Genomic DNA, 26,944 nt, shown 5'->3' with positions numbered 1-26,944 from the left:
TGAACATCCCATTTTAAATTAATATTCTAGTTAAAAATGTCTCCATGGAGATGAAAGTCACCTCTAATGTCAGTTTCCATCACAGTGTGATGCAGCAGTTCTGACAGAAACCCAGTGACTCCATTCTTAATCACACACAGAGAAAAACATATCTTTTACCTGAGGCCAAGTACTTCCTGTTCCCCAAACAACAGGAAGTACTGAGCCACTCAGAGGGAAATATGACTAACGCACTAATCTCAAAATCATATCAGTGAAGTTTTAAAAACCAATTGTGCCTCCTCCTTTATTCTGCACACAGTTATAGACTTTTTAATCTATAATATTTACATTAGACTAAGTTTTTATATCAGTCTGGTCCTGGATAGCCTCTGTCCTGCATGTTTAGATGTTCTCCTGATCCACCACAGCTGAGCAGTTTGTTATCAGACTTCCTATAGAAGTACATGATGACATGACATAATGAGTGTAAGGAGTTTGTGTGTTTTTAGAATCATTCTTTGGGTTTTTTTTTTCCAATCATTTTGTCTCATTCCGTGTATTTCTATATTTTCTATATACCTTTTTCTCATTTTGTATTTTGTTTATATCATTTTGTGTGTTTTTGTGTTCCAAAATCTTTGTTGTTTTGTATATTTTACGCTCATTTTCTGTATGTTGTTGTCATTTTGTGTTTTAAGAGTTATGAAAGGGGGCCACGCCTTCCCGCGTGACTCGGCCCTCAGGTTTTGCGGAGCACATGGAAGTACGTCACGAAGGATGACGGCTTGTGGCGAGCGTCAGGACACAGGCCAACGTGCCATTTGCAGTGAACAGGTGGATATGAAATTTTGGAAGATGTGATTTAAAATGTGAAAGTTAGTGGCCAAAATGCATTTGCACCCATTATAGCACCACCTAGTGGTGTACTTTTTGGTATGGGGTGATCTGTGTGCTCTTCTATATCTACCCTGTAAATTTCACAGCCCTCAACATAATATGTACTTCAGCTGAAATAAACGTTTGTTATTTGTGTTCTAATAAGCCACGCCCACTTTGACCAATTGCGATTAATTTCAAGATATGGCCTCAGGAGTGACCCAAGATCATACCCACCAAGTTTGGTAAAAATTGGTTTTGCCATTTAAGAGATATAAATATTCCATATTTGCAGCGCCCCCTAGTGACCTACATTATTCAAATTTGGCGCGTACCCCCAGAGTCACATGCCAACCAAGGATCTGAAATTTGGTGTTGTTGGCATTTATTTTGACCGAGATATGTACCAGTTCGTGTTTTATAGCTAGCTAGAAAACTTTACTCGTTAATATTTTGCGCATATTTTTCCTGGACTAAATTATTCCCTGAACTTTAGATCACGTCCAACTGAAGACTCTACGTGCCACGTTTCACGCTGACTGGACAAAATCCCAAGGAGTAGTTCAAAAAAGTATGTTTTACAGTTTTTGCAATTTTACCCAACAAAAATTCCGGCGGAAATGGGCGTGGCCTAGCCCAGATGATTCAGTGCTAGTCAAGGAACCTGTGGATATGAAGTTTTTGAATGTGCAACAAACGGTGTGGGAGTTATAGGCCAAAACGCGTTGACCTTTGTTATAGCGCCACCTGCTGGCGGATATATGTGAGATTTTGCGTCCAAGGTCCCCTGGGGGTCCTGGACCCACCCTCCAAAGGGCACCGCCCTCCCTTGCACGGTTTATTCTGCAGCACCACTTTTACTGAGCGAAAAATAAAATGTTACTATAATAATAAAAATCTTTACGATTACAATAGGGTTCCTTCCACCGCTGGTCCTAGGAACCGTTCCCAGGCCCCGCGGGCTTGACCCCCTAATCATATTAGAAATAGTCTCAGTTTACTTTGTTAGCATGTTATTTAAAAGGTTATTTTTATAGAAAGAAACAATGGATTAGTCTTCTTTGGGTTTACAGGCCAAAACGTAGAAATACTTCACACCAACGACCACCTCAGTGTCTTCAGAGGTCACCTCCATAACAGACATCAACCTGTGCACACACACACACACACACACACACACAGTGTGAGGTTGATGTTTGGCTACAGTCTAGCACACACACGTGTGTGTCTTACTTGTGACAGATGTTGTGTGAGAGCTCAGCAGCTTTCTGTGGGTCCTCCTTCATTAAACCCTGATAACTGGAGAAAGACTCCACCAGGCCCATGAAGTTAGACAGAGACATGGTCCTTCTGTCCCACATGCACTCGTTCCTGGAATAAAACACATGCACAGTCAGCAAAAATCATCAAAAGACACAATAAGATGAAATAACTCACCATTCTTTAACTGGATAAGGCAGAGACTGATAGGCCTCTTCATACAGCGTTAGAGAAGTGGCTCCCAGGTGGAGACTGCGATAAGGATGTAAGGCAGCATAAAACTGTTCAAATACAATCAAATAAAGACATTTATTAGAAACATGAAGATCATAAATACATGTGTTTTAATGAAAATGTGCATGAAAAAACTGGAATTTAATCCAAATAATAGTTACAAATTGTAATATACCAAACGTTTCCAGTAGAGGGAAGTGAAGTCCAAGTGATTGAAACTGACTAAAGTAACTTCTATCACATGTGATTCTATGATCCATGGGTCACATGATCAACATTCATGTCACCATTTTTAGAATGATAACCGTTTTTGGTGTCATTTTTTTGTTTTTCTGTTGACATTGTGTATACATTTAACACATTTTGTATGTTGTATGTCATTTTATGTGTTTCTGTGATTCAAAATCTTTGTGTTTTCATATGTTTTCTGCTCTATTTGTGTATTTTCTTGTTATTTTGATTTTATTTTATTTTTTTTGTCATTTAGTGTTTTCGAAGTCATTTTTTGTGTGTGTGGAATCATTTTGTTGTGTTTTTGTTGTCAAGTAATAATACTTTGTGTGCACAACTGTCATGTTTTCTACATTTTTTTCTCTCGATTTCATATGTTTTAGTTGTCGAACTGTACGTTTGTGGAGTCACTCAGTGTGTCATTTTGTGTAATTCTGTTAACATTTTGTATATCTTTTTTAAGATATACAAATTTTTATTATTTTTTAGAATAAAATATACAAGATGAGAATCTTGTATATTTTATTCTCTTTTTGTGTATTTGGAGTCATTTTTGTGTGTTTTTGTTGTCATATTTTGTAGTTGTATTTAAATGTGTATATGTGTATGTGTATTATTTAAAAAATAATAAACAAAATGACAAAAAAAATCTCACAAAATGACAAGAAAATTACAAAGAATGACATGAAAAACATACAAAATTACTTAAAAAACACAAAATTACAATAGAAGAACACAAAATGAATCCAAAAATACCAACAACCAATGCACACAAAATGAAAGAAAATTGCAAAATGGCAATAAATATATATAGAATGACAAGAAAAATACACAAAATAACAATGGAAATACACAAAATGAATCAAAAATCCCAAAACAATAACAAACACACACAAAATGAAAGAAAAATATGACAACAAAAACACGGAAAACCATTGTTGTTTCCTGTGTTAATGCTCAGATTGATCATTATTCTAAATGCTGACATGGATGTTGATCATGTGACCCTTGGACAATGACATTTTTGTCTATTTTAGGGACTAAAACCAATGATACTTGTGAACGTTGTTGTCCTATGAATGGTGTCTGTGAGCACCTCTTTGCAGACTTGGTTGAGCTCCTGTGAGCAGCAGCGATGGGCGTAGCTGAGCTCCATGTCGATGGTGTAGTTGAGCAGAGCCAAGCAGCCGTTGGGCTTCAGGACTCTGTGGACCTCCTGTAGAAACCGCTGCCTGTCAAACCAGTGGAAGGAAGACATGGCTGTCACTAGGTCCACTGAGCTGTCAGCGATGGGAAGATCCTCAGCCAAACAATGTCTAAACAGAGAAGAAGAAGAATCAGAGCCACAAACAGGACGGAAAATGTTTATTCAGAAGTTTGGCCAACAAAAAACTAGAGGTATTATCAAGAGAGTCTGAGCTGGACACATGTATTTATTATTAGGAAATTACAAGGTCCAATAATGGGTTTTTATTATTAATGTTCTGAGAAAAAGTCTGAATTCAGTCAGAATTCAGAGGCAAGAATTCAGGCTTTTATCTCAGAATTCTGACTAAAATCAGACTTTTTCCCCACATAATTCACACTTTAATCAAATAATTCTGACTTTTTTCAGAGTTCTGACTTTAATCTCAGAGTTCTGACTTTAATTTTAGAATTCTGACATTTTCTTAGAACATTAATAATAATACTGAATAATAAATTTGCTTTTTTCCAGTGGCCCTATTCCTCTTCGGTAAATTCTGGACCAGTTTCAAAAATAAATCTCATTATTCGAGAAATTTTAAAAATGTATATCTCGGTTCGTAACTGACCGATCTGGGGTGCCATCACATTTGGACCTGATGTATGGTTAATAATTGCTTCCAAGCATTTAAAGTGTAAATGAAGATGATCAGGATCATTGATCCAGATACCTCACAATATCTGGAAAATGTTTGCCCTTGTTTGTTCATTTATTTATTGTTTGTTTGTTTATCTAAGATCACCTGTATGTAATGTTTGGCGCCATGGCGTGCTGTTGAGCCACCTCTATCTGTGCGGGGCTCACATCGGTCCCCACCACAGACTCAAAGTGTTTGGCCAGTAGCAGCGTTCCCTGTCCGGATCCACAGCCCACATCCAGGGCCAGCTCGTAGGGTGGTCCTTTCTGATGGTTCCATTCAAACAACAACAATCACTATGGGTCATTTCACGTCAGGTATCTGTACAAAAAGCATTTACAAACACATACACACACAGGTATCTGTACTGAGACGTCCTGGTAGCCACAGGCTAAAGTGAAGGATGAAATACAGAAACTATCTCATGGTGTAAAACAAAAAACATCTGTGACTCTTTTACTTTTGTAATGGTTTCCCCTTTATCTAAATGTTGATGTGATGATGTGAAGAATTCTCCGCGGACAACATAACAATAACATTTTATTAATACAAAATGAAGATGAGTGTCCGAATTAGACCCTCAATGGCAAGGTCTGACAGCAGCAAAGCCAAATGCTACTCTGAGGAAAGACAGCCAAGCAAACACATATGATCTGACGAGAAACCTGAAATCAGCATGGGGTGTCTAAGGCTTTAGCTAAGGGACAAAGAAAGTAAAAGGAAAAGGACGGACTCCCGTCTGACAGCTGTCTCCCACTGTTTTCTGAGCTCGTCATCTCTGGGAAACCAACATATTACGTGAAACGTTAGCTAAGCAACTAACAACAATCAGAGTCGATAATCTAGTTAAATAGGAAAGACTTCTTAGTTTTTTCAAGGCTGGTTTCACCAAGGAAATCCACGGTATGATGAGTGGGACTTCATAAAATGAGCAACAAAATCAACCAAATCTGCTTGTAAAATAATTATACAATGACCAAATACAAGCAAATGTATTTTTTCACTCATACATCCCATGAGATCTAGTAAATCGGCTGCTACAGTTCCACACAGCACAGGAACTAGGCCTCTTCTCCATTCGCTTTTACCATCTCCAATATGGCGGCGACATTGACATCTGATCCAGTGCTCAATGAGGAGTCTACGTATTCATGTCTATGCACTCACCTGCTTCTTTAGGAAGTCAAAGATGTTTCCCATCAGTCGATCAGACGGGGAAATCCTGTACTTCCAGTAGGACGCCGCCTGTTCTTTCCCTTCAAAGCGGCGGTGAGCCATGATTAGATGATTTATCCTTTATTGATCCGCTGATCAACAATAATCAGCTTTTAATAGAAGCTATCAAGCAGAAACGTTAGAGAGATGAGCAAAGCCACACATTCCCAGCTCTGCTCAAAGAAGAGAGGACAAACAGTTGGAGTACTTTGGAACTGGGAGGTCCCATTACGCCCACTAAAGCGTGAGCAGTTTACTAACAAGGGCCTTACTGGGAGGACTGGGAGAACTGGGCTTTAAAGAAGCAGGTGACTGATTGTTCATCCTCAGTAATAATCTGAGTGTGAGCATTAAAAACCAGGCCAAACATGCAGCTGTGTGAGGAAAGGTCCTCTTCTGGGTCACGGGATGGTACGTGGTCCTGTCAGACCTGATGAACCCACACTGAGATGATTGTGTGTGTGTGTGTGTGTGTGTGTGTGCGCGTGTGCGTGTGCGTGTGTGTGTGTGTGTGTGTGTGTGTGTGTGTGTGTGTGATAGAGGAGGGGATGGGTTGGTTGGATTGGGGGAGGGGACGTGGACTCACATTAACTCACTAACCACTGAGTCGTCTTTTCTAGTTTCAATCATTTATTCACATAATCACATTCATATCCAATTCCATAACAGAAGATCAGAGATTACAGCAGGGGTCACATAACAGTGATGTATCTGATCTGAGGGTCACATGATCAACATTCATCAACTTTCGCATTTAAAATAATGATCAATCTGAGCATTAACAAAGAAAAGGAAGTTGTTTTGCAGATTTTCCTGCCATCCTTGAATATATAAATATATATATATATTTATTTTTTTTTTTTTGCATGTTTTGTGTGTGTATTTTTGTTGTCCTTTGTATATTTTTTCTCATTTTGTGCATTTTTGTTGATGTGTTTTGTGTTTTTAAAGCCATTTTGTCTGTTTTTACCAATATTTTTCAGTAACTGTGTGTGTTTTTGGAGTCATTTTGTGTATTTTCTGGTAATTCTTTATAATTTGGTAGTAATTTTGTGGTCATTCTCTATATTTCTCTTTAATTTTGTGTATTTTTTGGTCATTCTATATATTTCTCTGTAATTTTGCATGATTTTTACTACTTCACTACTTTGGTGGCTGCACAAATGCATCATACATTAATCAATTTAGTTAATTCAAAAGTATGAATATACTACAATGACTTTTACTTATATTGTGTCTAACTTCCCACATGGAAGTTACATCTGATTGGTTGATATAACAGCTACGTGCCCAAAATTCAAAATTTAGCAAGCGATTTGACAAAAATGATTCTTATGGTTTGAGAAACAATAGAAAAACATGAAATATGTTTAATTACAAATGTGCACACAAACACACACTTACACTATCAAGGTTTGGAAGCCAGAACACAGAAATATTCCATTTCCATCTCAATTTCAGTGTCTGGTGATGAGACCCCCATCTCCTCAAGGAACCTGGAAAAAAAGAAAGTCTATTTTTAACTCAGCACATTTAGCATAATAATGTGTTTTGATAGCCATAGATTTTTCTAATAAGTACATTTCAAAGATTTTAGGCCAAACTTGTAAAAACAATGGAGGATCCGTTTAAAGTTTCTGTTTGGCGCCCCCTCTCTATCTGTGTGAAAGTGTAGAGCGCACGTGCATCTCCATCTATTCTTGCTCTCTCACAGGTCAAACCCACCCCCCTAATTACCTTCCCTCACTTCTTAAGTTTTGCATGAACACAGAGTGCGTGCACTCGTGTTCACATTCAAACACCAAAAAATACCTACATTATACAAGTTCAAGTGTGTGGGAGTGTATGTGTGTGTGTGTGTGTGTGTGTGTGTGTGTGTGTGTGTGTAGCAAACCTTTTCTGTGTCCTAGTCAGCAGCTCTTGAGCCAATTCGGGAACTTTTTTCTTGTAAATCTGGAACATGGACCAGGACTCTATAAAACCCGGCAAGTTCCTCACTGAGATCAGAGACCGTGACGGGAAACACTCGATCCTGGTTCATCGGCATAAAAAAACATTGAGATTCTTTATAAGGAGCACTGTTAATGAGGACCAATTCCAAAAAAACTCCCTATCGTTTAAACAACGGGCTAAGGTTCAGGGCCGGTTCTGGGCATCGGCAAACCAGGCGGTCGCCTTGGATGGCATCTGCTGGAGGGGCGCAAAAATGGAATCTTCAAAGTGAAATAAAAATAATAATAAATAAAAGATAAGAATACATTTCAACCCATCCTTCACATGTCTACTCTCGCTTGGAGCACCATTATACCCAGAGCCGGCCCTGCTAAGTATAATGGCCTTGAGTTTTATGATGCGGTGTTGTGATCTCTGAGGTGAAGATGGGGGTTTGTGTTGTGCGTACCTCTCTTTGTCTGGAAAGGGAATAGCAGAGTACAGGTTCTCCAGTTTACTGTTTGCTACAGCCACTTGGTGGCTTGTGTACGGCAACAGCTCCTGCTTCACCTGCAAGATGGTTCATTTGAACACAATTAACCATAGTATTTAACAAACATTTCAAGTTTGTCAAAGTCTGGAAATTGTAACTATTTGTTGAATATCACCAAATCAATTCCACTGAGAATACCAGAGACTTTTTGTTAATTGTTGAATAAGTAAATTTAAACATAGCAACTTCACTCACCTGGAAACCTTTTAAAAGAGGCATTAAACATAAATGAATCCCTTAAGGCATCAAATCAAAAATGCAAGTGAAACTTCAAAGGAACCATCAAAGGCAATCAGCAGAACTTCTCTGACGAAGACTGGCAGTTGCCAGTCGAAACATGTAAAGAGACAAACATTTCCTAATAAACCTAACATCTAACAGCTTCAGTGGCGGATAACGGCTAACGCAAGACGGCCAAAGTTTATGAGTAGCCAAAAACTTCAGCCAGAGAAACTAATGGTGGCTGTTGTGGGAAATCCTGTGACCCAACTCAATGGTGGTTCTGGTCTTTCCGATAATGGAAGTCTTTTCAACTTTGGCCACTTTAGCCACTGAAGATGGTGGTTGTTGGTGGCTCCAGGGAAGTGACTGGAATCACTATGGAGTCCGGTCACGGATTGTGTTACAACTCTTCCTATGACTCTGAGGTAGTGTTGTGTTCAAGACCACACTATCCAAGACCAAGACTGGCCCGAGACCAAGACAAGACCAAGACTTTCGGGAGTCGAGACCGAGTCAAGATCAAGACCGAGACAAGCCGAGACCGAGACATAAACTTTTTTTTTTCAATTTAAAAAAATATGTAAATAAATAAAGGAGGGTTGCGGTCATTATACGCGGTGGATTAAAGTATGAATAAAAGATTGTTTTATCCCGTTCTTCTCCGTGTTATTATCACATTATAAAAAAGTTTAAAAATAGCAGAAATTAGTGCTGGTCTCAAACGGTCTTGATGCAGCCCGAGTCAAAATGCTTCAGAGTCCGAGACGAGACCGAGACTTTGGTCTCGAGACCAAGACCGGTCTCGACTACCACAACACTACTCTGAGGTGCAACATGGCGGTGAATATGTCTGTCTGACGAAATGTCAGATTTAATGAAATCCTGACTGCTCTAAAAATACTTTTAAAGAAAATAACCCAACAAAATCTCTAGGTACTATTATAGATAATCTTTGATAGAGCTTGTTATTGAATTTCTCGACAGGTACCAGACGCTGCTTGTACTGACCTCCTTATAGATGAGGCTGAGTCTCTCTTCTCGGTCCTGGTAGTAGAACCTGGTGTTATGGTCAGTGAAGCCCAGCAGAGCCAAACAGCCGCCCGTCTTAAGAATACGACTCGCCTCGGCCAAGAACCTGGACTGATCGAACCAATGAGCGGCACTTGCTGCCGTCAACAAGTCCACAGAACCATCTGGGAACTGAAGCTCCTCTGCTGAACCTTTTCTGCAAAACACAACAAACAGTGAAGAGCATAAAGTTTCAGTGTGTAGAGCTTTCTCTGTCTTTATCCCACTGACCTGTACGTGACGTTTGGGTACCCCGCTACAGATCTGGCCTCCTCCAGCTGACACTCACTGATGTCCATGCCCACCACTTCCTGGAAGTGAGACGACAACAGCCGAGAATTCTGCCCTGTTCCACATCCCAGATCCAGCGCCAACACGTGTGGCGGTCCCTTCTGCAGACATGAGAACATCACAGGCGGAGTTTGCACCAACCACAATGTGTTTAACATATACAATAATGCAAAAATAATTAGTAACATAATTGATAATGTTAACTCAAAAAAATTTGTGTCGGCGCGTCATTTAAAGGGGACATATCATGGTTTTAAATCCTTCCTTTTTACATATAAATCATACAGTTATGGTCTATATAAAGCTGAACTGCAATGCTTGGGTCTGAATTCCTCATTATTATAGCTCCACCCCTTTTCTACCCCTTTTCTGATGCGTTTCTGAGAGCAACTCGTTTTGGTGCTGTCTCTTTAAATGCAAATGAGACACTCCATACCCCGCCCCCTCTTCAGGTGACACTCGGTTCAACTCCACCCTGCTCGGCCATTTTTGTAGTTTGATAGAAGAGATACGGCTATGTAGCGGAGCATAAACTTTTTATTCAGAGGTTATTTACAAAATGTCAACAACGTTAGACTTGTCCATCCAGCCTTACATGTTCGAGCCAGAGTCTGACCCAGTGGAGCGAGATGAAAATGAAGCTGATGAACCTGCAGAACCCTAACAAGTGAGCTAACACAAGCACCAAGCTAACGCTAGCGCCAAGCTAACGTCACGAAATGCATTTTAATACAGTCTTTTCAAAGACAAAAACGGCAAAATGAAATGACTAATGAAAACTTTAGACTTAAATTAAATCACGTAGGCCATATCATCAAGGATCTAAAACGAGCACACGGCGCTAACATATGAAGTCTGAAGACTGCTAATGCTAACAAAACAATGACAGGGACGTCTTATCATCACTTTTTAGCGTTATTTACAGCTTACCGAAGTGCTCTGTTCGTCGTCTCCAAAGATAGAAAGAATTGAACCCTCAATCAGACAAAGTCTTTCTGTAAATCCTTCTTTATACTGGTGGAGGTTGATGAAGCAGTCATCCTTGAAGTGCTTCGCGTACACAAAAATGACCTTACCCACAGATGTGGGTACATTTCCGTGAAAAATAAAACTCAACCAGACACTTTGAAAAGGTTCTGATGCTGGGAGACGGTGTAATGAAGCGTGTGGGTTACTACATCCAACAACCAAACATTTTGATTTATCCTCTCGTAACTTCGGCATCCTTGAGCTTGGACTACAAAATAAAAGTGAGAAATAAAAATGGCGGATTGCTCGAAGTGTTGGACCTGGAGTTGATGTACTAATTTGGCAGTTCCGCTGCAAATACTGTGATGTAATTGTTCAAAAAACGTAATAGAGAATAGAAAAATCGAAACAGATTGAAAAATATGAACAAAACAGAATATAAAGATATCTACGGAGCACCTGAAGAGACTAATTAGATTTTTTCTGTACTTCTAAGCACTCTAAATATACAAAAAAATGCATTTAAGGGCTAAAAAAGTGGATTTAGCATGATATGTCCCCTTTAATGTTGTAAATTACCATTTACATTGTTAAGAAGAAATGTGCAAAAAAAGAACCAACCTAAAGTCTCAAAGGATTGGGACCATTTCACTGAAAACTTATGCTACACACCTGAGGTAGAACTAACATCTGTAACTACCGTATTTTTCGGAATATAAGGCGCACCGGATTATAAGGCGCACTATCGATGAATGGGTCTGACTGGGTTTATTTTCATACATAAGGCGCACTGGACTATAAGGCGCACCAGTTTGTTATTATTATTATTATTATTATTATTAAGACGCATTAAGCAAAACAAAATAGTCTGATTAGTCAAACTTTATTCAAATCATTAACAATAACTTTCAACATTGTTCCGGTTTAACACATAAAATACAGAACAATACACACTTTTTCAGTTCAGTATGTTGTAGCACAGTACAGATACTTATCACTCCACGCCTGACTACGGTAGCCCTAAAGTGCCAAAAATCCATCAAGCAGTGCAGCGTCATAGTTTACCAAAGTTGTACTAAAACATTTTGACATATTAATTTCATACATAAGGCGCACTGTCGATTTTTGAGAAAATTAAAGGATTGTAAGTGCGCCTTATAGTCCGAAAAATACGGTAACAGTAATATGTTAGAATCAAAGCAGCAAAAAACTATCTTATATTAAAAAAAACATCTTTTTAATTTGAATCTGTTCTGTAATTTCACACAATGATGTTAGAAAGCGTACCTTTTTGTCCAAGTACTGAATGATGATGTCCTTCAGTTCGTTTGGAGGCGTGAAGCGATATTTTTGGTAGATGGAGGCGTGTTGTTTGCCTTCAAACAGAGGGAAAGCCATTGTTTCTACAAAGTTTGTGTTTCAGTTTAAAGTCGTCTGTAAATCCCTCAGAGTTTCTTCTTTTTGCTGTTGTCTTTGACCAAGCTGCCCCCAAACTCTGCACTTCCTGCTAACTCTAGTTGGACTTTGTAAAAGGCTAATCTAAAAACCTACAATTGTTCCAGATATGAGTGTTTAGTATCAGAGCACTATTGGGAGCACAGGACGCTACGCCTGTGATGGAAGTCCTGATAGGATCGCTGAGATGAAACTATGCCTCTTTAACTCTCATAGCACTCACAGAAGGTCAAAGTTCAGCTGGCAATAATTGACTGGCTCGCTCAGTTAATGCAGCAATGTGTAAAACTTCAAGGATTTCTGAAGGATTATTCAAAGATTTTGGATTAACAGAGACCAGAGATTATGCTTCATAGCAGACAAATACCTCAAAAATTCTAAGTCAAAAAGTTGGAAGTTATCTTTAGCCCAATGTGGTGTGAACGCCCTGAAAAAGGGGTATTTGAGTCATAAATATCAGACACGGTGCGTTCCTCAGTTCAGCCTGTGTATTGACTGAGGAGGAAGCGGAAGTGCCTTGTTGGACATTACTCAGATGGATTGCTCCCCCTGCTGGTGTCTCCTGCTTACTGCCTCAACATCTTACAATAGTTTTCACATAAACTGCATAAAAACACAACCTAACACGTCTGTAATTGACTGTAGATATTGCAACAGGTTAAAATATCTTAAACCATTTCGAACCATCACAGTGGCATGCAAAATAACTCCAATAATACACAAAACAACAGCAACATGTCAACAAATGTTCACAAAGTAACAACAAAAACACAAAAGAAATTCCAAAAATGCACAAAATTCCAACCAAAGTAAAGAAAATGACAGAAAGACAAAATCACAACAAGAACACAGAATAATGACAGAATAGTAGAATTTCCCAAAAGAACAGACTACAAACACAGAAAGGGGGTAAACTACAAATCTAGATTGGATTAATCTCCGTTAGCTGGTGTGAACTAACCAAACATTCTTTACCTAAGGGGTGTTCCATAAAGGAGGGTTAACAAACTCTGTCTATCCATAAACTCTGGGTCAACATACCCCGCGATGGGAAACTCTGGGTATCTGATTCCATTACAGCTGGTATGAAGTGGGTTAATCAACCCTGAGTATGTAAACCTTGGGTTACTTACGTGCACGCACGCGATAAAAAGCCATCATCATTGGATCAAAGAATACTCAAACTGCCATGACAACCAAACAAAAGATAGTGATATATTCACCCTGATGGGTGAAATAAGCCATTGTTTGACGAATATGATCCTGTTCTAAAGGTGCGTATAGTCTTCAGTGACTATAGTGGCTTAAATCACCCGTAATTAGACACACTTTTTGGTCACTTCATCACTTTATTGCTTCAGTGACGTGACGAGCAGTGAATAATATGAATAAAATGTGTCTGAGGAGACGTGTCAGCAGCATAGGATGGCTGCATAGAGAGCCCTCCTGTTACACTGGATATAAAGACAGTGGCTGCTGCTTCATATCACATCATTTATATTGATTCTTAATGTAATATTGTCGCCAGAGTCATGTCACTGTCCTAAAAAATGTCATTAAAAAAACTTTGAAGCAGGACACGAACCCACGACCCATCGCTATCAAGAGCAGCGTCACAACTCACTGCACCATCATACCTTCATAGATGTATGATCTACAGATTTAACTGTATAACAATATAAAACAATAATCGAGCCTTAAAAGTTGATTTATTTAAATGATCATCTTCTCCTTTATATTATCTACAGGTTTTTATCCAGTGAACTTAAAGTGTTCAGGTGGGCGGAGCCAGGTAGAAACCCAGGGTTTCTTTGATTAAACCTGTCAGTGACCAGGTTTAGTTCACGGACAATGTTGCCATGGTAACATACTCAGAGAAGAACATACCTCGTGTTTAGGAATGAGATACTCAGAGTTTCCCTCATTTGAGCCTGAACATACTCAGAGTTTGAACATAACACGCTTTATGGAATAAACCTCAGATGTGAGCTGAACTACAAACGTTGATCAAAACTTGTACTTGTACTAACGTGAAAGGGGTGGAGCTCGCAGCGTCTGACCAATCAATGGAGAGAACTGGCAGAGCGTCTTCACAGGACCAACATCTTTTGATCTTAAATATAATAAATATAAATCCATGATGACAGGGAAGAACAACAGTACTTTATACTCGCTACCAGATATGATCCATTTCATAACCTGGTCCCGATCAGTTATGTGTTGCTGCTTAAGTTTAAAAATATGAAGAATTAAAATTCTTAATTCAGACCAAAAACACCACTGGTGCTGCAGTAAAAGTTAAATGTTATTAATGCAGGAATTGACCAGTGTTAATGTTTACATTTGTGAGATTATAAATGGACATTCTGATAAGTTTCACGTTCTCTTTTCTTTTTAATGTGTTACTGTGGCTGTGATCCTGGTTCATACAGATCAGCCTACATCATAAGGTGGAATATATTTATATTTTATATTATCTACAGGACTGAGGCTATCAGCATTACCTCAGATTACATGAATTAATTCATTCATTTATCGGTGTGAAAGAGTCCGATGCACGCAAGGATTATCAGCTGATTTATTTTATTTTATCAGTTCATCAGATATAAATCTTATTTTTCTCATAGGATGTCGTCGGTAAATGAAAGGATTGCGTCCAGTGTCAGTGTCATGAGGGGGCAGTGCCCCCCCTGCTGTTCAGCTGGTGGGGTTTTAAACCTACGTCTGGTGTCAGGAGGAGCAGAGTCTGCTGATGTCTGTAGCGACCACTTCATCAGCGGTATGTTAGCGAGCTAACTTTGTTTTTATGGCTGTGTTTATATAGCATTAGGTTGTCGTTAAATGCCCATTTACTATTATTTACCTTCTTTCTTTCACCCCTGCTGCACACTGTGCACATAAAGCTGAACACCCTAATGCAATTTCACTACATGTCATAAAGTACTATTCAGTAGTAATATATATGTATACAGTATATATATATACTGTATGTATGTATGTATGTGACAAACAAACCTCATGTATCGTTGACTGTCAGGCTAACGTCGTCGTCGTTAAGATGTTTGTTTACATTATAGCCGTTACTGCTGAGGAGGTTGTGGACCCACCTGCTCACAAAATAGTTATATGCCACCATACTGTATGCTGTTTGGTGTATTAAGATCATGTTTACATGTTGAATGGTGTGTTTTATTTATCTATTTTAAATCTACTCTGGTTGCATCTCTCTCCTGTCAGCGTCTTTTTTTTACAGTTCATGGTCAGCTGTCACATCAGATCCACACAGTGACAAGATCACACATCACCTTTCATTGGACAGCTCCTTTTCTACGATATCTGATTGGTCAGGAGGCGGGACTTTAGCACTAGCTAACATTTAAGCTCGAGAAAAACTTGGTCGGGACCAGGTTAGCTGTGAAAGAGTAGTTACCATAGTGATTCAGCTTCAGCGAGCTTTGTAGTCCAGCACACGCGGATGAAATCCTGGAAGTTAGCGTGCGGTAAGAGGTCATCGAGATTTGTAGCTTACCCCCCAAATGACTAAAAATTCACAAAATAACAACAGGACCACACAAAAAGATAAACAAAGACACAAGTCTTTTGTTCTTCCCTGTGGTAATGCTCAGATTGGTCATTATTCTAAATGCTGACATGAATGTTGAAAATTTGACCTTCTCATCAGATACAATCACATTATTGTGGCCCGTGCTAAAAGAAAAGTTAGCCTAATAAGTAGCACAATAGCATAGTATATATATATATGTAACTGAATATTTCATATTTTGCCAATCCTGCCACAGTGTGTAAACGTAAAATATAAAATAGGCTCACATTAGGAAGAGGTCATTATATCCATATTCATATTCTTGTTTGTAAATTTGATCATAATGTTTTGTATATTTTTTATATGTATCTACTATGTATTGCTTTAACAGTATTTTGTTGTACTTGTACAGTGACAATAAAGATATCTTATCTTATGTAAATAAATCTAAAGAACAATATAAATGATGGTAACTCTGTTCTAGTTTCCACTGCTTTTGCTTTAGGAACAGTTTCATCCTCATTGACCAAAGTGGTAAACATCTTTGTTTGTGATGTTTTGGTACCTCTGATGGTTCTCTGATGGTTCTCCTGGGCAGTGATGGTTCTCCTGGGCAGTGATAGACTCTAATTGCTCCTGAGGGATGATGACGATTATGACCTGTTGACCATTTCTCAACTATTGAGCCCCACGGGCTCTCATTAGGTCGCGAATCATTAAACATTGCATCAGTCGAGTTTAGTTTATCACACTTCACTCTATATGAAATTAAGTGAATTCTAACTATTTCCTGACATCTGTTTGTGGCAATGAATGAATGCTAACATAGTTAGTATATTTCTTATTTATTTCTCTATTTTTATACATTTTTCTATTTGTAAATGTATCTATTTATATACTGTATATTTTTTACATTTGTATTTATTTATTATTACATTTTCATTTTATTTTTGTATATTTATTTACTTTTTTCTGTTTTTTTCTTTTTTATTAATTTAAACTATTTATTATCATTATTTATTAGGTTTTTTTCTATTATTTATGTATTTAATTGTTTGTGTTGTAACTAAAGCTTTATATCTTACATTTAAAAACAAAACAAAAACAATATTAAAGACATGATTGCACATGACAGTGTTACTGTGGTACATACTGCTATTAAGCAGCACTGAAATCCAAGGCTGTAGAATAATAATAATAATAATAATAATAATAATAATAATAATAATAATAATAATAATAATAATAATAATAATAATAATAATAATAATAATAATAATGCATTTTATTTGTAATGTACTTTACATTTGATTCCAAATCTCAAAGTGCTGCAGGATTAAAAAAAATAATAATAAATAAATACAACATATACTAAAAGAGGCATTAATCAACATTAAACAAAGAACAGTGATAGAAAACATTGACCATGAGAGTTTATGGATGTGACAATATGTTGCCTCTATATCCTACAATAGCATATTGTTAGATTTCAAAAGGAAAGTAAAGCCTCTTTGAAAATTAGTGTTTGACTGTGTTTAATGCATTTAAATACTGTATGTACTTTATAGGATCAGGCAAACTTCTCCAGACCGGGCCTTGAACATTTTTACATTTTTATTACATTGTTTTAATATTTTAAAGCTGAAAACAGATCCATTGGCTCCACAAACAGATTAAAAGATTGTTTTTCCATTGTGGGATACTGAGTCACGTATACAGATAAGAAAGACAGTGGCGTGGCTCCATTTTAAAGGCCTTAACTGGAAAAAGAATAAATGGCATCTGTGAATATGGAAGAGAAGAGACTGTTAAACAGATTATAATGGTTGTAAACTGTATACGAACAAAAGAAGTCAAAGGCCTTGGAGAAAAATATGTTTTAAAACATTTTCAGCATGCCCAAAACACAAAAAGAAGAAGAAGAAGAAGAAGAAGAAGAAGAAGAAGAAGAAGAAGAAGAAGAAGAAGAAGAAGAAGAAGAAGAAGAAGAAGAAGAAGAAGAAGAAGAAGAAGAAGAAGAAGAAGAAGACTCCATTTTCGTTCCCCAAAATAAAAATCCACCATTGTTTTGCCACAACTTTCAGTGAAATGTGTTTGAAAATCACTTTTATTCATGATTTTGGGGCAAACGCAAGAAATCACAGTAAAAAATCAAGTAATAATAATACATCAATCTTATGTAGTGCTTTTCTGGACACTAAAATTTGCTTTACAGAATTGAGGAATTATTTTTTCACTCCACACTCAGCGGTGGTAAGCTACTAATGTAGCTACAGCTGCCCTGACTGACAGAAGCGAGGTTGCCATAGTGTGCCATCGGCCCCTCCCACCACCACCAACACACACACACTACATTCATACTAGGCAATGTGGGTAGAGTGCCTTGCCCAAGGACACAATGACAGATACCACTGGGGTGACTGTCCCCCCATTGTGGCCCCTGGAATTCTCAGTGGTCTCCATCCATCTACTAACCAGGCCCAGACCAGGCTTCAGAGTTCTAACCAGATCAGCCAATCACAGGTTGGTATGGACACAAGTAAAATTACTTCTGTGCATCTGTGCAGTGGTTTTCAACCTTTTCAGCCCATGACCCCCAAAATAAAGGCTCCATAGAGTGGGGACCCCCACTGTAGCTGAAGGTGGTTGAACACAGACATGAACAGTTATGTAGAGACAGGACCATCTATAAGGGGGAATAAAGGAGAGATTTTTGGGGTCCATCCATAAAGTCAGTAAAATGATGTTCCATTGTTCTATGAATCTGTGATAACCACATTTATTTATTCATCTGAATAATATCCACTGTTATCCAGGAACGTTTATTATTATAGTCATCTTAAAGATGGAAATCCTTGTTTTAATCAGAAATAAAATGGGTTAAAAGTGACCAAAAATTGTGGAAAATGTGGTAAAATGAAATTTTAAAAACCACAGAAATTGGTTAAAAGTGGCAAATTAGAGTGGACAAAAAAACAGACAAGAAAAAAATTGTTAAAAAGGGTTCAAAGTGTCAATACTGGAACAATTAGTTTAAACTGACAAATAATGGGCATGGCAAATTGTGAATGTGGTTAAATTGGCAAAAATAAGCATGAAATATGGTGAAAATAGGTTAAAAGTGACAATAATGGGTCAATATATGTGACATTAGGTGGAAAATGGTTTATGAGTGCTGAAAATGTCATGAAGTGAAAAAAAATGTGCTGAAAAGGTATTGAAATTTGGTGGAGAAGTGGCAGAAATGGGAATAATGTAGTAAAAATACATTAAAAGGAGTAAAAATATGGCAGCAAAAAGTGATGAAAATAAGTTAAAATATGGAAAGTTTGGTGTAGTTACAGAAAAATGGTAAAAAATAGGCAAAAATAGGCTCCTGACCCCAAGGTTAAGAACTCCTGGTCTACTGGACTCCACATCCCACAATGCAATGTACCAAACTTTTCCAAAGTCAATAAGTTAGCGTTTGCAGTGGAGATAGAAACAAACTTACAAGCAACAATTTCAACCTTTTCCATCTTTTTTTTTTAGATGTGATTTTTGAGTTTTTGATCCAAGGCCTAAAGTATGTGTTTATCTCATCAAAAGTGAAAGTTTTTTGTAAAAGTTAATATCAAATCTGAACGTTCCTCTTGCGTTCCCAGTGGAGGAGGGAGTGCACACCCCTCAGACGTGATTGGCTTTAGAGGCTGACCGTGTGCGTATACACAGCAGTGTGCACGTGTCACACACTCACACTGCACCAGAGGGTGAGAACCAAACACCAAAAAGCATCATCTCTGATGTTTATCATGTCTCTGATGTGATGAAGAGGAGGAGATGGAGAACCACACCAATCCTCTGTTCTTCAACCTGACTATGTTCATGGACATGGGTCCGTACCGCTACCCGGCCTTCGTCCTGTGCTTCCTCCTTTACGTTTTCATCATCGTCGCTAATTTGGTCGTTATGGTGGTGATAGCGCGAGAGAAGACTCTCCACGAGCCCATGTATATCTTCATCATGTGTCTGACTTTCAACTCTCTGTATGGCTCTGCTGGTTTCTTCCTCAGGTTCCTACAGGACCTCCTCTCCAAAACTCACCTCATCCCTCGTCTAGCGTGTTTGGCTCAGGTCTACCTCATCTACACCTATGCCTCCTACGAGTTAACTCTCCTAGGCATCATGGCGTACGATCGCTACGTGGCCATAATCCAGCCTTTGCATTACCACAACAAGCTAACGTTCAGGATGATCACGGTGCTAGTGCTCCTAGCGTGGGTCTATCCGGCTATTTCGGTAGGGTTGTGTGTGTATCTGGCCTCCACGCTCCCTCTGTGTGACAACAGGATACGAAAGGTTTTCTGTGCCACCTGGGACGTAGTGAAACTGTCGTGTGTGACGACGGGGCTCAATAGTGTGGTGGGCATGTTCGTGACCACCACCACGGTCTTTCTGCCCCTGGCCTTCGTTCTGTACACGTACGTGAGAATTTTCCTTGTGTGCAGGAAACGAGGCTCAGAGTTTAGGAGCAAAGTGATCCAGAAATGTCTGCCACACATCGTGACCTTTGTTAACTATTCCATCACCGTGTTCTGTGATATCTCTCTGAGCAGAATTAATTTAGGGGAAATCAATCCCTTCCTCGCCATTATTCTGTCTCTAGAGTTTGTGGTGATTCCTCCACTGCTGAATCCTCTCATGTATGGCTTGAAGTTGCCAGAAATAAGAAAACTTGTGTTTAAGATGTTTTCCTTTATGACAAAAGCTTGAAATCAAACATGTGCATTTAGTCCATCACTGTAAACCAGAACAATCAAAGTAATTAAATTAAGTAGTTTTTATTCAAAGTTATAAAAAAAAGTTCTATTAACTTAACTATGTCAAGTTGGTGTAACATGTACAGTACTTCCTTTTTTGACCAATGTTTTTTGAGTAAATGGAATTTTATTTGTTTAAAAGTAAGCATAATGTAAAAACACAACTTAAGTACAATTTAATAGATTTAAGGAATGATAGTCTTGTTATTTATGTTGTTTCAAATGGGGATTATTTCAAAGTAAACTTCCATTGCCTTCATTTTTTTGAGTTCTTGTAACTTATTTGAATTTACAGTGTATCTGTGTTTTTCTCTTTTCAGAGTATAGTCTACAGGTACGACACTTTAAACTGCAATGTCAATAAGAGAGTGGTCACAAATAATGGAGATGAAAAACAAACGTTGGAGGAGGAATTTCAACTCTTTGTGTGTATGTGCAGTGACTCTATATGTGTTTTAGTGTTGACATAAAAACTTTTAAAGTGAATTCTAACATTTGTCTACGTGGCAATGAGCACTTTGTAACCTCAGCATATGTGTGTGTCATTAAGATTATTATCTATTTATTTTTATATTTCATTTATTTGTTGATTTTTATTTTATTTTTTGGTTTATTCATTTACTGTATGTATATATATATGTATATTATATAATTATAAATTATTTATTCATTTATTTATATATGTATATGTTTTTGTTTATTTGAATATTTATGAAATAAATATACAAATAAATGAAAATACACAAAAAAAATCACATTTACTCTTCTATCTTTATTTAGTTAATTTGTTATTCATTTTTATATGCATTAATTAATTAAATTTTTTCATATTTATTTACTTTCTTTTCTACTTTTATTAAATTTATATAATTCATTTATTTATTTTTATATGTTCTATGTATTTTTATGTATTTATTTTTGTATATTTATTTACCTATTATTCTATTTTTTTTAATCAAAGTTTATTTATTTGTAATTTTTTTATTATTATTATTATTTATGGATCTAATTATTATACTTAATTATCTATACCTATCCATTTTTGGCCATTATTCTGTCTCTAGAGTTTGTGGTGATTCCTCCGCTGCTGAATCTTCTCATTTATGGCTTGAAGTTGCCAGAAATAAGAAAACTTGTGTTTCAGATGTTTTCCTTTATGAAAAAAGCTTGAAATCAAATGTGCATTTAGCTGATCTGTGCTTTTTTCTTTTCAGCAGAGCTGATGCAGGTACAACATTTTAAACTGCAATGCAACCATCTGTAATGTACTTTGAATAATAAAAATAACTATTTTCTAATGTATTTGGTTCTATTTAAGAAGCCTGTTTAAAGCGACTTCACAGTACATTTCCTTGTAGTTGGAGAATAAAATCACAAAGCCTTCATTTCTGCAGAAAAAATTAAATTACATGAACATGCAAGAAGTAAATATTGGCAAAAAAAAATTGACATATCGGTAATGGAGAAAATTAATAAAGGTATTCGTTTTCCGCTTTTCGTTTTCTGTACCGAAGCAAAAGAGCTTGAATTAGAAAAATAAGGCGTTTTCTGTTTTATCATTTTGGTTTTGGAAACAAATATCAAATAATGAGTGTTTTTTTTTGTTTTTCATGTTTTTATTACATAATGAAAAACAAATGAACGAATGATACACGAATTGTCCCCCACTGTGGCCCCTGGAATTCTCAGTGGTCTCCATCCATCTACTAACCAGGCCCAGACCAGATTAGCTTCAGAGTTCTAACCAGATCAGCCAATCACAGGTTGGTATGGACACAAGTAAAATTACTTCTGTGCATCTGTGCAGTGGTTTTCAACCTTTTCAGCCCATGACCCCCAAAATAAAGGCTCCATAGAGCGGGGACCCCCACTGTAGCTGAAGGTGGTTGAACACAGACATGAACATTGAAGAACAGTCATGTGGAGACAGGACCATCTATAAGGGGGAATAAAGGGGAGAGATTTTAGGGGTCCATCCATAAAGTCAGTAAAATGATGGTCCATTGTTCTATGAATCTGTGATAACCACATTTATTTATTCATCTGAATAATATCCACTGTTATCCAGGATTTATTATTATTATAGTCATCTTAAAGGTGGAAATCCTTGTTTTAACCAGAAATAAAATGGGTTAAAAGTGACCAAAATTGGTGGAAAATGTGGTAAAATGAAATTTGAAAAACCACAGAAATTGGTTAAAAGTGGCAAAATAGAGTGGACAAAAACAAACAAGAAAAAAAATTGTTAAAAAGGGTTCAAAGTGTCAATACTGGAACAATTACTTGTCACTTGTCTCTGGTCTTTGGAGAGAGCAGACGTGTTTTCATTCGCTCCGATAACACGACCTTGGCTACAGCTGGCTACAGCTGAACAGCCTGAAAAATTGGGCCCAAGACTGAAGGAAAATGGTGAAAAAACCGCAGGGAGGCCCTTCAGAACCTAATTCGGGTTTGGAGGAGGTCAAGGAGATGATACGCGAGGGTCTACGAAACCTATCTGCCGAGATAAAGTCGTTGGAAAAGACGCTGGAAAACTCACTGGAAAACCTACAAAGTGAAGCAAAGGTACTGAAAGAAAAGAATGAAAGAAATGCTGAAGAGATAAAATTGTTGAACGCCAGGGTTGAACAGCTGGAACAAAAGGAAAGAGAGAAAGATGTCATCATCACAGGCCTAAAGATAAAACCCAGGAGTTACGCGAGTGACGAAGAAACAAAATCGATTGAACAACAGGTCATTGACTACCTGGAGTCGAAGGACATTGTCCTGAACCCTGACAACATCAACTCCTGCCATCTCCTGCCAAACAAAAATGATAACAGAGCTGTAAAAATAACCTTCACGAATATGAAATTCAAAGGAGAACTACTGAAGCAAGGAAATAAACTGAAGGGAACGAAGGTGTACATCAATGAAAACCTGACGAAACAAAATGCAAGCATTGCATGGAAGGCACGCCAAATAAAAAAAGGAGGAAGAATTGTGAGGACGTGGACAAGAAACTGCAGGATTTACATCACACCACTGGGAGAAGAGAACGCAAAACCAATCCTCATCAAAACGATGGAAGACTTGGGAAAATACGACGGATCCACCTAAACAACAACATTACTGATGGTAATCATGGATATGAACCCAGATCTATATAAACACTGGCAACAAAACTCAGACTGTGATTCTTTTACGGAGACTGAATTAAATGTGAAAACCAAGAGTAAAAAAGGTCTGTCATTTATTCATTTCAATTGCTAGGTGGTGGGGTGATTAAGGATTATATTAAATTTAAATTCAAAGTGTTTATTGTCATATGTGCAGTTAGAAACACGTTTTCCTGTACAATAAAATTACTACCTTGCTTATGAACTAAGATATAATACAATGAAATTACTACCTTGCTTATGAACTAAGATATAATACAATGAAATTACTAAATTCCAAACACCTTCGAAAGAGGAACTATTCGTGAACTGGAGGAATGCTAACAACGTCTGGCAGAGAACAAGGCCAACACGAACAACAATAGAGAGGAGGAGGAATAAAAACAAGACAACACTGACTACAGATGAGAATACACAAAAAAGGACTGTTCAGAACAACTCAAGAATGTTTGACCAGAGAGACATGTAAACCCATGTAAATTTGCAATGGTAAAACAGGGGACGGGACCCAGATAAGCAAACTGCTTCTCTCGTCTCCTTTTTTGGCATGTACAAAAAAAAAAAAAAAAAAAAAAAAAGTGAATGTAACCATATCGGAAATAAACTGAATAAATAAATAAATAAATTAGTTTAAACTGACAAATAATGAGCATGGCAAATTGTGAATGTGGTTAAATTGGCAAAAATAAGCATGAAATATGGTGAAAATAGGTTAAAAGTGACATTAATGGGTCAACATATGTGACATTAGGTGGAAAATGGTGAAAAATGGTTTATAAGTGCTGAAAATGTCATGAAAGGTGAAAAAAATGTGCTGAAAAGGAACTGAAATTTGGTGGAGAAGTGGCAGAAATGGGAATAATGTAGTAAAAATATGGCAGGAAAAAGTGATGAAAATAGGTTAAAATATGGAAAGTTTGGTGTAGTTACAGAAAAATGGTAAAAAATAGGCAAAAATAGGCTCCTGACCCCAGGTTAAGAACTCCTGGTCTACTGGACTTCACATCCCACAATGCAATGTACCAAACTTTTCCAATGTTAATTAGTTAGTGTTTGCAGTGGAGATAGAAACAAACTTACAAGCAACAATTTCAACCTTTTCCATCTTTTTTTTTTAGATGTGATTTTTGAGTTTTTGATCCAAGGCCTAAAGTATGTGTTTATCTCATCAAAAGTGAAAGTTTTTTGTAAAAGTTAATATCAAATCTGAACGTTCCTCTTGCGTTCCCAGTGGAGGAGGGAGTGCACACCCCTCAGACGTGATTGGCTTTAGAGGCTGACCGTGTGCGTATACACAGCAGTGTGCACGTGTCACACACTCACACTGCACCAGAGGGTGAGAACCAAACACCAAAAAGCATCATCTCTGATGTTTATCATGTCTCTGATGTGATGAAGAGGAGGAGATGGAGAACCACACCAATCCTCTGTTCTTCAACCTGACTATGTTCATGGACATGGGTCCGTACCGCTACCCGGCCTTCGTCCTGTGCTTCCTCCTTTACGTTTTCATCATCGTCGCTAATTTGGTCGTTATCGTGGTGATAGCGCGAGAGAAGACTCTCCACGAGCCCATGTATATCTTCATCATGTGTCTGACTTTCAACTCTCTGTATGGTTCTGCTGGTTTCTTCCTCAGGTTCCTACAGGACCTCCTCTCCAAAACTCACCTCATCCCTCGTCTAGCGTGTTTGGCTCAGGTCTACGTCATCTACACCTACGCCTCCTACGAGTTAACTCTCCTAGGCATCATGGCGTACGATCGCTACGTGGCCATAATCCAGCCTTTGCATTACCACAACAAGCTAACGTTCAGGATGATCACGGTGCTAGTGCTCCTAGCGTGTGTCTATCCGGCTATTTCGGTGGGGGTGTGTGTGTATCTGGCCTCCACGCTCCCTCTGTGTGACAACAGGATACCAAGGGTTTTCTGTGCGAACTGGAACGTAGTGAAACTGTCGTGTGTGACGACGGGGCTCAATAACGTGGTGGGCATGTTTGTGTCCATCACCACGGTCTTTCTGCCCCTGGCCTTCGTTCTGTACACGTACGTGAGAATTTTCCTCGTGTGCAGGAAACGAGGCTCAGAGTTTAGGAGCAAAGTGATCCAGAAATGTCTGCCACACATCGTGACCTTTGTTAACTATTCCATCACCGTGTTCTGTGATGTTGCTCTGAGCAGAATTAATTTAGGGGAAATCAATCCCTTCCTCGCCATTATTCTGTCTCTGGAGTTTGTGGTGATTCCTCCACTGCTGAATCCTCTCATGTATGGCTTGAAGTTGCCAGAAATAAGAAAACTTGTGTTTAAGATGTTTTCCTTTATGACAAAAGCTTGAAATCAAACATGTGCATTTAGTCCATCACTGTAAACCAGAACAATCAAAGTAATTAAATAAAGTAGTTTTTATTCAAAGTTATAAAAAAAAGTTCTATCAACTTAATTATGTCAAGTTGGTGTAACATGTACATTACTTCCTTTTTTGACCAATGTTTTTTGAGTAAATGGAATTTTATTTGTTTAAAAGTAAGCATAATGTAAAAACACAACTTAAGTACAATTTAATAGATTTAAGGAATGATAGTCTTGTTATTTATGTTGTTTCAAATGGGGATTATTTCAAAGTAAACTTCCATTGCCTTCATTTTTTTGAGTTCTTGTAACTTATTTGAGTTTACAGTGTATCTGTGTTTTTCTCTTTTCAGAGTATAGTCTACAGATACGACACTTTAAACTACAATGTCAATAAGAGAGTGGTCACAAATAATGCAGATGAAAAACAAACTTTGGAGGAGGAATTTCAACTCTTTGTGTGTATGTGCAGTGACTCTATATGTGTTTTAGTGTTGACATAAACTTTTAAAGTGAATTCTGACTTTTGCCTACGTGGCAATGATCGCTTTGTAACCTCAGCATATGTGTGTGTCATTAAGATTATTATCTATTTATTTCTATATTTCATTTATTAATATATCTACATTTTTTTATTTATTTGTTTATTTTTATTTCATTTTTTGGTTTATATATATATATATATATATATATATATATATATATATATATATATATATATATATTATTTCTATTGTATTGATTTATTTACATATGTATATAATTTTTTTTTTATTTAGTTAATTAGTTAGTCATTTTATATGCATTAATTCTTTTTTTTCATATTTATTTATGTATTGTTATGTATTTATTTTTGTATATTTATTTACTTATTATTATATTTTTTTAATCAAAGTTTATTTTTCTTTATTTTTATTAT

At 37.4% G+C, this 26,944-nt stretch overlaps 4 protein-coding genes across 4 annotated transcripts; 2 read left to right on the top strand and 2 right to left on the bottom strand.

Moving 5' to 3' along the window:
• Positions 1-1,854: 1,854 nt before the first annotated feature.
• Positions 1,855-5,903, bottom strand: LOC114455664 (putative methyltransferase DDB_G0268948). The gene is made up of 6 exons (XM_028437041.1): positions 5,634-5,903; positions 4,572-4,732; positions 3,680-3,899; positions 2,296-2,399; positions 2,092-2,229; positions 1,855-2,006 (listed from the first exon to the last, which is right to left on the bottom strand). Exons 1-6 carry the CDS (start codon positions 5,742-5,744, stop codon positions 1,910-1,912), a joined length of 831 nt encoding a protein of 276 aa, XP_028292842.1. The 5' UTR covers positions 5,745-5,903; the 3' UTR covers positions 1,855-1,909.
• Positions 5,904-6,579: 676 nt separating this feature from the next.
• Positions 6,580-12,666, bottom strand: LOC114455665 (putative methyltransferase DDB_G0268948). The gene is made up of 6 exons (XM_028437042.1): positions 12,004-12,666; positions 9,688-9,848; positions 9,397-9,613; positions 8,083-8,183; positions 7,576-7,713; positions 6,580-7,177 (listed from the first exon to the last, which is right to left on the bottom strand). The coding sequence occupies exons 1-6, from the start codon at positions 12,112-12,114 to the stop codon at positions 7,090-7,092; spliced, it is 816 nt and encodes a 271-aa protein (XP_028292843.1). The 5' UTR covers positions 12,115-12,666; the 3' UTR covers positions 6,580-7,089.
• A 6,868-nt stretch (positions 12,667-19,534) lies between these two features.
• LOC114455070 (olfactory receptor 51I2-like) lies at positions 19,535-20,467 on the top strand. The gene has a single exon (XM_028436079.1). It carries the CDS (start codon positions 19,535-19,537, stop codon positions 20,465-20,467), a length of 933 nt encoding a protein of 310 aa, XP_028291880.1.
• Positions 20,468-25,078: 4,611 nt separating this feature from the next.
• LOC114455069 (olfactory receptor 51I2-like) lies at positions 25,079-26,011 on the top strand. The gene has a single exon (XM_028436078.1). The coding sequence runs from the start codon at positions 25,079-25,081 to the stop codon at positions 26,009-26,011; it is 933 nt and encodes a 310-aa protein (XP_028291879.1).
• Positions 26,012-26,944: the final 933 nt, after the last annotated feature.

This window comes from Gouania willdenowi, chromosome 21, assembly GCF_900634775.1.
Source record: "Gouania willdenowi chromosome 21, fGouWil2.1, whole genome shotgun sequence".
In the NCBI taxonomy this organism is placed as follows: Eukaryota; Metazoa; Chordata; class Actinopteri; order Blenniiformes; family Gobiesocidae; genus Gouania; species Gouania willdenowi.
Note: the sequence above shows the minus strand (reverse complement) of the source record. Positions and strands in the feature narration are given on the sequence as shown.